The sequence below is a fragment of the Pimephales promelas genome, chromosome 2, assembly GCF_988280905.1.
Source record: "Pimephales promelas chromosome 2, fPimPro1.hap1.1, whole genome shotgun sequence".
NCBI lineage: Eukaryota > Metazoa > Chordata > Actinopteri > Cypriniformes > Leuciscidae > Pimephales > Pimephales promelas.
In genome coordinates, this window is record NC_142770.1 from 37,635,962 (window position 1) to 37,648,299 (window position 12,338).

At 40.4% G+C, this 12,338-nt stretch overlaps 1 protein-coding gene across 1 annotated transcript in view; it reads right to left on the reverse strand.

Annotated features, from left to right (window-relative positions):
- Nucleotides 1-7,106: 7,106 nt before the first annotated feature.
- Nucleotides 7,107-12,338, reverse strand: part of LOC120478286 (uncharacterized) — a 220,987-nt gene continuing 215,755 nt past the window's right edge. Inside the window, exons 8-12 of the mRNA XM_089119819.1 lie at nt 11,477-11,650; nt 9,445-9,618; nt 8,928-9,101; nt 8,529-8,690; nt 7,107-7,746 (exon numbers count right to left, since the gene is read on the reverse strand). Of these exons, the coding sequence (XP_088975945.1) occupies nt 7,677-7,746; nt 8,529-8,690; nt 8,928-9,101; nt 9,445-9,618; nt 11,477-11,650 (754 nt within the window). The 3' untranslated portion in view covers nt 7,107-7,676. The remainder of the gene's footprint in view (nt 7,747-8,528; nt 8,691-8,927; nt 9,102-9,444; nt 9,619-11,476; nt 11,651-12,338) is intronic.

Consider the following 12,338-nt stretch of genomic DNA (forward strand, 5'->3'; position numbering starts at 1 on the left):
ATGTCTTCAGTGGAGGTGGAGCCGTGCTATGCAATATCTTATAGACTAGACAAAGGTTACTATAAGTGATTAAATTTTCCCAACTCAGAAGTCTATGGGTATTTAAAATTTGACAGGTATGAAAACTATTATGGCGAAAAAGATGAAAAAGATGGCGGCGCGCAGCAGCGCAGCGGCTTTCCAGCTACCGGCAACTGGCGTAACGCACACACTAAATTTAGGTATAGTGAGGTACAGTTTAACTGAACTCCTTCAACTTGCTGATCCCAATATGGTGGTTAGACCAGAGTTAAAAGCAATGTTGGGCAGAATGCGGCTCTTGAGGACTGCGGCTCGGAGGTGCAGGTCATACTGGCTGAGGGGAAAGCGGAAGCGGTGTGCACGGAGACAGAAGAGGGGCAAGCGGGCGGGCTTGCTAGCTAAGCTAAAGGCTAGCAACAGACCGGCTCTTCCAACACTGTTTCTGGCTAACGTTCGCTCGTTAGACAACAAGATGGATCTAATGCGACTAAGACTGAGCAGTTTCACGGAAATGCGGAACTGTGGTGCAATGCTCCTGACGGAAACATGGCTCAATAACAAGATGCCGGATTCAGCTTACCAGATTGATGGGCTACTTCTCTTCCGAGCTGACCGCAACCATCTGTCAGGTAAATCTCGAGGAGGGGGGCTATGCGTTTACATAAACAAAGGCTGGTGTACAAACTGTAGTCAGGTGAACAGCCACTGTTCGGAAGCTGTGGAATATCTATCACTAAAATGCCGGCCGTTTCATCTGCCCCGGGAGTTTACGGTTGTGTACATTGTAGCTGTTTACATTCCCCCGAGTGCTAATGTTAGCATAGCACTCAAGGAGCTTCATGACCACATCCGTGAGCTCCAGAATAAGCATCCGGAGGCTTTTTTCATTGTAGCAGGGGACTTTAACCAGGCCAAACTAAAGGATGTTCTGCCACGTTTCCATCAGCATGTCACCTTAGCAACAAGGGGAAACAATACACTTGACCAGGTGTACACCAACAGACGGGAGGCATACAGAGCGGTGCCTCGCCCCAACCTTGGTTTCTCTGACCACATCTCCATCCTGCTGGTTCCTACTCATCATCCCGTAATTAAAAATAACAAGCCCACAGAGAGGACCATCACTGTGTGGCCAAATGGGGCTGTCTCCATGTTACAGGACTGTTTCGAGCGTACCGCCTGGCAGGTATTTAGGGAAGCAGCAACAGGTAGAAATGGGGTGGATCTGGAGGAATATGCATCATCCGTTTGTGGATACATTAGCAAATGTGTCAACGATGTCACTACCACCAAGAAAATAACCATGTATCCAAATCAGAAACCCTGGTTAAACGGAGCAGTGCGATCTCTTTTAAAAGCACGGGACTCTGCTTTTAGGTCGGGGGACAAAGTGGCACTGAGAGCAGCAAGGAGGGAATTAGTGGATGGCATCAGGAACGCTAAAGCTACTTATGCCCTACGGATACAGGATCATTTTCACACCAACGACCCCAGGAGCATGTGGAGGGGCATTAAGAGCATCACAGGATATAAAGGCAAGGACGCAGAATGTCCTCTGGACCCATCCCTGCCTGATGAACTAAATGCCTTTTATGCTCGTTTTGACTTATCCAACTCCTCCAAAAGTACCAAGCTTACAATACCTCCAGGTGAAACATCTATCAGTGTGTCTGCTGAGGAAGTGAGGACGATGCTGCGGCGGATTAACCCACGCAAAGCAGCGGGGCCAGATAACATCCCTGGCCGGGTTCTGAAAGAATGTGCTCAGGAGCTTACTGGGGTGCTAACAGACATTTTTAACCTATCACTATCCCTTGCTACAGTGCCTGTTTGTCTTAAGACATCCATTATTGTACCAGTGCCCAAAAAAACAGTGGTTGAAAGCATGAATGATTATCGTCCTGTGGCCCTCACCCCACTGATCATGAAATGCTTCGAGCGACTGGTTCTGACCCATATAAAAGACACTGTTAACATCACTGTGGACCCCCATCAGTATGCCTATAGAAGGAACCGGTCTGTGTCTGACGCTGTGTCAACTGTCGTCCACTCTGCTCTTACCCACTTGGAGAACAGGGACTCTTATGTCAGGCTGCTTTTCCTAGACTTTACATCTGCCTTTAACACCATCATCCCACAGTCATTAATCAACAAACTGGTACTGCTGGGACTTAGACCATCTCTGTGCAATTGGGTCCTGGACTTTTTGACAAACAGGCCACAGTCGGTTAAGATCCACGGCACCTTATCTTCCACCCTTATACTTAACACAGGCTCCCCACAAGGATGCGTCCTGAGTCCTTTGTTGTATACGCTTCTTACATATGATTGCTCTGCAACACGTCTGAGCAATCACATTGTGAAGTTTGCAGATGACACGGCGGTGATTGGACTAATATCCAACAATGACGAGTCAGCGTATAGGCAGGAGGTGGAGGAACTCGTGGTCTGGTGTAGAGAAAATAATCTCCGCATCAACGTGGGAAAGACTAAAGAGATGGTTGTGGACTTTAGGAAGAGAGGTCAAATCCTACCTCCCCCCCTCTATATTGAGGGAGTAGCTGTAGAGACGGTGACCAACTTTAAATATCTGGGCCTGTACATTTCCAATGACCTCACATGGCACACCAACACAGCCAGCATTATTAAGAAAGCTCATCAACGGTTGTACTATTTAAGGAGGTTAAAGCAGGCCGGTCTCAACCCTGCTATTCTGACCTGTTTTTACCGGTGTGTGGTGGAGAGCACACTGTCATTTTCCATCACGGCCTGGTATGGAAACTGCTCTGCAGCCGACAAGAAGGCGCTGCAGCGAGTAGTTAAGTCTGCTAGGAGAATAACAACAAACGACAGCCTTCCTTCCCTAGATGAGATCTATGTCAACAGGTGCAGAGGAAGGGCATCGGACATTATGAAGGACTCCACTCACCCAGCGCATAAACTGTTTACCATCCTCCCCTCTGGCAGAAGGCTGCGTAGCCTTAGAGCAAGAACCACAAGACTGAAGTGCAGCTTCTTTCCAGAGGCAGTGAGGCTTATGAACTCCTCGGTTTAGGTTCCTCTTGCCCTCTGCTTGCCTATAGCTGCTACTGCACATGACACTTTATGATGATTATAGTCAGATGGGTTATAGTCTTGATTGTTTTTTATGGTTAGGATATTTTAATGTAATATATATAGTCCATTTTATACGTTCTATTGGGGTTAATCTGAGAATTGAATTGTTATTTATTCTGTATTACGCTGCCGGACCTGGGAAACGAATTTCGTTCCTTCATGTCTAACATGTTTGAATGACAATAAAGTAAACTAAACTAAACTATTAGGTTTCCGAACTAAAACTTTAAGAGTACGTTTATAAAGACTTTCTAGTGACTTAATTGTAGACTTGTTAGCTTGTGCCCAGCTTGTCAAACAGTATGTAAAATGCGGGATAATCATGGCATTCATATATAACATAGCAGTTTCAAAGGTAAATGATTCCCTAACAAATCTAAAATTACTCAAATTAAATCTGATTCGTTTGCACATACTTTTCACATGAGCTCTAAAACACAGATTCGAATCAATCCAAACACCCAGATACTTGTATTCAGTCACAACTTGCAAATTTTGACCTAATACCATTATGTCAGGGTCTGGAACGCTACATGGTCGTTTTGAGAAGAACATGCTTACCGTTTTACAAACATTTAACGTCAGACATGATCTATTAAGCCATGTTGTGATATAGTTCATTGCACTGGTTAGTTTTAAAGCAGCTTGCTGTTTTGTGTTGCTATGTACATAAATAACAGCATCATCAGCATATAACAAGATTTCTATATCGGGACAAACTAAAGGCAAATCATTTACATAAAGACTGAACAACAATGGCCCAAGTACAGATCCTTGCGGGACACCAGTATTATTTGTATAAGCAGTTGATTTATGATTTTGAACCTTTACATGATTTGTTCTTCCCTTTAAATATGAATCAATCCACTTGATGGTATCATTGGAGAAATTAAAAGAAGCTAATTTGTTAACAAGTATTCTATGATTAACAGTGTCAAAGGCCTTTTTAAGGTCCAAGAAAATTGCCCCCACAATACCACCCGTATCCATCATAGATTTAATGTTTTCTAAAAGGAAAAGGGTAGCAGTCTCTGTTGAATGGTGTGCTCTAAAACCAAATTGCATAGGATGCAGGCTAAAGTCACTGTTATTCAAATAAAAGACTATCTTCTCTGAAACCCACTTCTCCATCACCTTGGATACAACAGGCAAAATGCTGATAGGTCTATAGTTACTAATAGTCTGGGGATCTCCTCCTTTAAAAATTGGTGACACAATAGCAGTTTTCCATGTGTTTGGAAAGATCCCTTGAGATATTGAAAGATTTATTATATTTGTAATGGATGGAGCTAAACAGTCCTTTAACGACTTGAGCATTATAGAGTCCATTCCGTAACAGTCCTTAGCTTTGGAAGTGTTAAGTGTTTTTATTATCCTTAATACCTCCTGCTCTGATATGTTACTTAAACAGAATTGGGGTTTAGAAGTTTGAAGCTGACAGTTCACCAAGATGTTATCCTTTGTTTCAGTGAAACTTTGAGTAATCTCGTCTACAGAGTCAATAAAGTGTCTTTTAAAGGCTTCAGCCATTTCAAAGGGATCCACAGATATTTTACCCTGTAGCTTTAGTTGTTGTATCTGTAGTTGTTTTAATGATCCACTATTATTTACACCAATTAATTTCTTAATATGCTCCCAGATTTGTGTTGTATTACCTTTAGACTCATGAATAATACTAATAAAAAAGTTTGCTTTAGCCTTTCTTAATTCTCGAGTGACCCTATTACGTAACATTACAAACTTTTGTCTATCAATTGGCAATTTAAACTTCAGAAAATCTTTTAATACATGATCTCGGTCCTTCATCAGTTTCAGTAAGTCTGTACTCAGCCATGGTAGACAGTTCTTTTTACTCTTTTTCTTAAATTGGGATGTTTTTGTGAACTTTTGTGCTACACTCTGAATTGTGTTTATAAATCTCTCACTATCTTCCTCTACATTCCTCCCAGTTATAATTTCATTCCAGTTTACTTTATTTATAGTCATATGAAAATTCTCAAGTTCACTTTTAGGAATTCTAGTATGCTGGAAATGATATTTATTTGTCCGAAATCTATTTTTTGTCAGCTTTCTTGAAACTAAAATGAGGTTATGGTCAGTTAATCCTGTAATGAAGTTATATGTTTTCTCAACTCTTTCTGGCCTGTTGGTAAAAAGTAAATCAATTTGGGTCTGTGAGGATGCGGTTAATCTAGTAGGACCTTTAATCAGTTGTGTAAAATCCATATTATCTGTAATTCTTTTTAAGGAATTCCTGTTTCTCTTGTCATCCCAATTTATATTAAAATCACCTAAAAGTAAGACTTCTTGTTTTGAATTATATTCTTTGAGTAACCTTTTAAATTCATCATAGAAGGCATTGGTAGAAGAAGGTGGACGATAGAGTAAAAACATAACAAAAGACATTTGAGAAGAGAGAGTAATGGTTAATCCAATACATTCAAGATTTACATTTGATAGATGGATCTGGGTGCAGTGAATAGTATTCTTCAAGTAAACCATAACTCCACCACCTTTTCCCTTAACTCTATCCCGTCTAAATAAATTATATCCGGGTATATTTAAAGCTGCCGATGGTGAGTTCTTATTTAACCATGTTTCTGAAAGACATAGAAAGTCTAGATTGGAGTCACACAACAAATGTTTGACTTGTTCAATTTTAGACATTACACTACGGATATTTAAATGCCCTCCTAATAGTCCCCTAGGTTTTTTTTGAGGATCCCAGATTACTCTAGAATGATTTACTGTTTTAAAAAGTTTAAAACTGCGATGTTTTTTAAAAACGGGATTTACAGGAGTAGGTCCATGGATGTCTTTACAGTTACTACCGGAATGTTTATTTCCTTGATGGATTTGCTCTCCACGGGTGCAAGTTCTCCGTTTAGAGTTTGATGAACAGCCATTTCCTTCATTTTGAGGGTTTAAGTACTTACATTTTGCCGAATTCAAAACTCTCGGAAGCGGAGATCTAGTAGGACAACTTGAACAGGACAACGCCACTGACAAAAGTGCGGCTGGCGCTGCAGGTAAACAAGCTTCTCTCGGACAGATATCCAGATCCACCGTCCTGCCCGTTGCATTCACCAGCAGACACCCACCGCCCTCATCATTCACTGTAGCCGTCGTGCACAATTGTTTATCCTCATCTGTAGCAACAGCTGCCATGTGTTCCTGACTCTCTCCCTCCACCGCAGCCACCACGCGCTCCCAGCCCCCACCACCTGCAGCAAGCCGCACGGCAGTGCATGAGACATTCACCGGACTGGGCGTCGACTCCCCGGCATGTAAACAACTGTAGAGGGAAGGGACACTGTGCCTCTGATCCAAAGGCCCACCAGCGAGGTCTCCACACCCCTCAACTTGTTGAACTTGGACATCAAATGCAGTTGCTAGTCCAGACCGATTTACGCTAGGCCACATCGCTCCGTCCACAACGGTTGAATTTGGACCGGGGCACTGATGAACATCGCCAGAGAGGAGCAGACAGAGTGTAATGATACAACGGTTGCTTGCGTGGTATTTGGCTTGATAAGATTTTTGAGTCTTATGTTGACCTAGGTAGATGAACGCATTAATCACAGCATTTTTCCCGTAAAGCCTAATACCTTGATTGTAGTTTCGAACGATAGATGTAGAGAAATCTCGCTTGTCACAGATATAATATGTCTGAGGAGGCGGACCTGTATCTAACAACGTTAAAATAAAGCTATAAACTAAAAACGCGACCAGCACCCCTGACATGCCTGATCCACCTGTTTTGCCTGCTGCCATGTTTTGCCTAAGTGGGTGGTCCATGTGATGTGATTTAAGATATTTGGGCCATATTTGCCATTTTACACGTGGGCCACTTCAGGCTCACATACATTTTGTCGGGCCATAAGAAGGCCTGCAGTGTCGCATCATCGCCTGAAGTGGCCCACATCCGTCTGCTATCTGAGGAGCGAGTGAAACACACACAAATGCTGTTAACTGGGGAAAATGTTTAGTCGGTCTGTAGAGGAGAAGAGACTTCATCCACAGAACAAAGAATATACTGTACATCTGTACATCAGCAACACACACACACACACACACACACACACACACACACACACACACACACACACACTAACTTCATATACAATTAAAGGTTACATGTAAACTTTATATCTTTTGAAACATATATTTAGATCTCTTATGTGCTATACGTGACAATCACGTTCATGATTAGAAATATTTGAATAATTCTGGATGAGTTTAGTCTAAACATTATTATATTTGCAGGCCTGATAGTGAAGATTTCTGCTGACACTCATCTGAGCTTCTTCCTCTGTTCCACCTTTAATTACAACTAAACCATCATTTGGCTGAATAATAAACCAACATTAATCATTCAATATCACATGTTTCTAATACGCATGCTAACACACACGCTGCTTTATTTAATAGTGAAGTCTGAGTCTCTTCCACCAGTATGAAACACATTTACACATGTATTTCTCCTCATAGACAGCAGTGAGACTCTTCTGTCGATCACCTGATGGTTTCTGCTCCTCTCATCTCCGTTTCACAGATTTAAAAGATGATGTAAATCCACTGACGTTTGGTGATCGATCTTCATATACTCTGTAAAGTGGAACAGAAGAGAAAACAATCAGTGTTCAGAGGAACAAAGTGCTGTTTTTCTTTAGTAAAAGTAAGTTCAATTGAATTCCTGTAATCAGATTAATAACTGACTTTACATGATCTTGGATAGAGATATTTGTGTTTTTAAATATAATAGATGTAAAGCCTGAATCATGTTCATATGTGTGTCTGTGTGTGTCGGTGCGACTCCTATTGAGTCTCTGTAAAGGAGAAACTAATGAGTGTACGGCGTATGGAATAAACCACAGTGAGCAAATACTAATGTTATTTTGAGTTAAACATAAACCTTTAGTTAAAGCCGTTTGTCCTCTAGTTTAAACATGTTTGTAGGCTCTTAGTAAATAACTGAGAGTAAAGTAAGTGTCGAGTAGTGTGACGTGTTGCTTGTCACAGTAAAAACACACTAGACACAGAGACATTGCTCATGTGAGCTGGACGCTGTGAGCTGAAGCTGGAACTGCACTGATTTTAGCAGGAGTGCAGCGTTTCCTACAATCTGACCAAGTCTGTTTCACACTCAAATGACTTCTGACACAGTTCATAAAGCAGGTGTTGATGTATAAAGCTGTGTGACAGTGAGCTTTTCTTCTCTTTCCTCCTTTGTGTTCAACATTTCAATAACTTCATTAACTTTGTTCTCACACAAACCCTTTGTTGCAAAAAATCTGAATGATAATTTCCTTTCACGAATGTTTGAAAGGATTGTTCACATATCAGAGGTAAATGAAGATGTCTTTAATATCTCAGTGATGTTTCCTCACCTCAGGACACAGTTTGAGTCTCGTAGCTCGTCTCTGAGCCGCTGCTTTGAGTCTCCGATCTTATTGTAACTCAGATCAAGCTCTTTTAAAAACTGCAGAGCTTTTGAGTTTGTCAAAGACTGAGTTAAAGAAGAAACATCTGTAATGCCACAGCACTGTAGACTAGAGAGACACAAACAGAGGAAGAGAGATTATCTTACAAACAAATCATGAATGTGAAGAATTTTACACAGATATAATGTGAACTCAAGACTCACTGTCAGATATTGAGGATAAAGTGTTTTAGTTTAATAAACCCAAAAAGTGCACTGCTATAACCAATGAAACATAAGCCCTGCTGTCTTCAAATAAATAAACTTCAGTCACACTGTAATTGCTGTACAGTATAATGACACTAACTGTAGTTTCTCCAGCTTGAATTGTGGGTTCATCAGTAGATCACTGAGGTTTTTCACTCCAGAGTCTCCGAGTTTATTCACGCTCAGGTCCAGCTCTCTCAGGTGTGACGGGTTTGATTTCAGAGCTGAAGTCAGGATGTGACTCTGTTTCTCTGTAATACTGCATCCACTCAGACTGAAGACAGAGAAATAACAATAGTTCACATCTATGATGAGCATCTTATTGAAGAGCTACAGCAGTAGTTTCCAATAGTTTCATCAGAACAACCTTCATCTGTCATATCACAGTAGCTTACCCTACATTAGCAGAGAGAGAGAGAGAGAGACTCTTTATTCTGTAAAGTCACATCATCTTCATCAGCAAATAAAACAGAGGAAGAGAGATCTTCATCTTTATTTCACCAGATCACAAAATACTAAGGTGAAAATGTTTGTACAAATATAATGTTAATGTGTTCTAGTTTAAACAGTTGAAGTGATTTTAAGCATTTTGATTCTTGTATGTGAATGTGACTGACCTTAATCTCTCCAGTTTACAGTGTGAATCCTTCAGTACGGCACATAACTGCTTCACTCCTGAGCCTCCTAGTTTATTCCTGTTCAGGTCCAGCTCTCTCAGGTGTGACGGGTTTGATTTCAGAGCTGAAGTCAGGATGAGACTCTGTTTCTCTGTAATACTGCATACACTCAGACTGAAGACAGAAAAATAACAATAGTTCACATCTATGATGATCATCTTATTGAAGAGCTACAGCAGCATTTAGTTTCCAATAGTCTGTTTTAAAACCCAGTCACACTAGTTCTGTGCGCTGGAAGACACTGTTTCTTCTCTTTCATTTCTAACGATTTATTTGATGTCTCTCTTCTTTATTCTCTGTTGAAAAGGCAGATTTCTGTGTGTACACAATCAGTGCATTGTATCAGTTATTGGGAATTAAACAATTCCTATCTACACTCTAAAAAGTTTTATATGATTTACTACATTTTTTTGGTGAAAAATGTTCACACTCAAAAATATTGATTCAATTTTAAAGCAGTGAAATCAATTACAATACACTGTATAAGCTAACTAGAAAAAAAAGCACACAAAAATGTGTATAGGGAAACCCAGAAAGTGCACTGCTATAACCAATGAAACATAAGCCCTGCTGCCTTCAAATAAATAAACTTCAGTCACACTGTAATTCAGTGGTGGGCCGTCAGGGCCAGCAAGGCCTTCTCTGCTGGCCTAAACACTATCAGAATCACTGACTTGCACTTTAATATATTTTTTGCATGAATATTAAATTATTCCCAATAGTTCATTCTCTTAATTTCATAGCTTTTCTCTTGGTTGCGCTGCTTCCAGTATTGTGTTTTTATGTAAGAGCTTGTATCCAATCATATTTCAGCCATCATGTGTTGCCAGGGTCAAATAAATCTGCCTGGAGGCCTTCAGAATCGACAGTGCAGGCGCCTGTAGCTTAAAATGAAAGGCAATGAAACTGTTTCTTTAACCAATCAGATAATCCGTCAGATTTAAACAGCCAATCAGATTTCGCTTTGACTGCAGCGGTGCCATCTAGCAGGCTTATAATAACATCTGTATTTTCTCGTTCTTTGGTTGGATGCGCGTACTATTACTGGTAGTATCCGCATCTGTAGCAAACTGCATAAACTAAAATATATTCCTGTAGATGTAATAGATTTCAACCCACAAATTAATGTTTCTTTCCCTCCTCGACCCCCAGCAGAAAAAAAAAATCCCTTATTCAGCCTGAGCTAAACGCAGAGTAACGGGACTCTATTCGATCTCTCCGGGTTAAAACAGAACTGACTAATGTAAGTTATGAAACGAATGATTTTGAAGGCAAAAGTCCCGCTGATCTCGTTGATTTCGGTCAAAACTCTGTGTGAGAGCATGGGGCAGCTGTACACATCGTCATGTTTTGCGGTGACTGTGTGCTTCTGTCGAACAGGCACTCTCAGCCATAAAGCGAATTAAAACTTATGCTAGAAATAAGACAAGACAGACACGACATTATTGGAACTGAAACGCAATTAGAACCTGTACGACAGTAATTGAAGTCTTCTTGAGGAAAGAAATAAGGATGGATTTTGTGTAAAAAAAAAATCTTTAGTTTTGGTGAGTATATGCTTTTTTTCCCCCGTGGTGAATATGATTTTCTTCTTAATTTTTTGTATAAATTTATAATCGAAACTTAATTTTTTTCAAACATTCATACTATTTTAACGTCTGAAAAGGGACTATTGTAACCCTTGAACGACAAGATAAGTGAGGCTTCGTTTCTGAACTTATAATCGGATTCGGAACGCAAGAACCACTTTAGAAACGCACCAGCCGAACTCACGCGCTCGTTTCTCTCTACCGGCCTCTCCCGAACTCACCGCATAACCCAATAACTGCCGGTGCAAAATAAAAACAACAATTATAGAGTCTTTGCGCTGATACACTATTAAAAGTTATTAATTCAGGTAGGACAGATGGCCTAAGTGTGAAATGCATGGCCCGCCACTGCTGTAATTGCTGTACAGTATAATGACACTAACTGTAGTTTCTCCAGCTTGAATTGTGGGTTCATCAGTAGATCACTGAGGTTTTTCACTCCAGAGTCTCCGAGTTTATTCTCGCTCAGGTCCAGCTCTCTCAGGTGTGACGGGTTTGATTTCAGAGCAGAAGTCACATCAGAACAACCTTCATCTGTCATACAACACCAGCTTAACCTACATTAGCAGAGAGAGAGAGAGAGAGACAGAGAGAGAGAGAGGTTCAAAAATGCTTTAATTTTTACATTTCAAAAATCATACATTCATATTCTCATTCTAAAAATAGAATGTACAAACCCACGGATATTAAAATAATAATAATTAAAAATTCAGAACCATCACATCATCATAAACAGTACATAAAACATCATTAATACACCATATCTCAATAAAATTACTGACATCATTTACAATATCATAATATGCGTACTCCACTTTAAGCCTCCCTTCCACTAATTTCCTAAACATCACTTCAGGATCCGTAGATGCCAACTGTAAGCCTTTGTTCTTCCTGGTCTTCCACACTGCCAATTTTGCAGTCCCAATAATATAATTCAATAAACAAACTTTCTTCCTCATCAAAAAGCTATATTTTAACCCTCCAATAAACATTTTATCTGAAAAACTTGATTAAATTTCCTGAACCATTCTTTAAGAAGATTAAAAAGACTGTAGTCTTTCACATTTTAAAAACAAATGTTCCAAGTCTTCCTCTTCACCACAAAACCTACATTCCCCACCCACAGCTGGATTCAAGTGTGCCACATGTCTGTCTGTAGCTATTGCCCTGTGAATAATCCTCCATTGCAGATCAGCAGTTCGCTTCTCCACTGGAGGTTTATACAGTGCTCTCCATCTGTCCCTT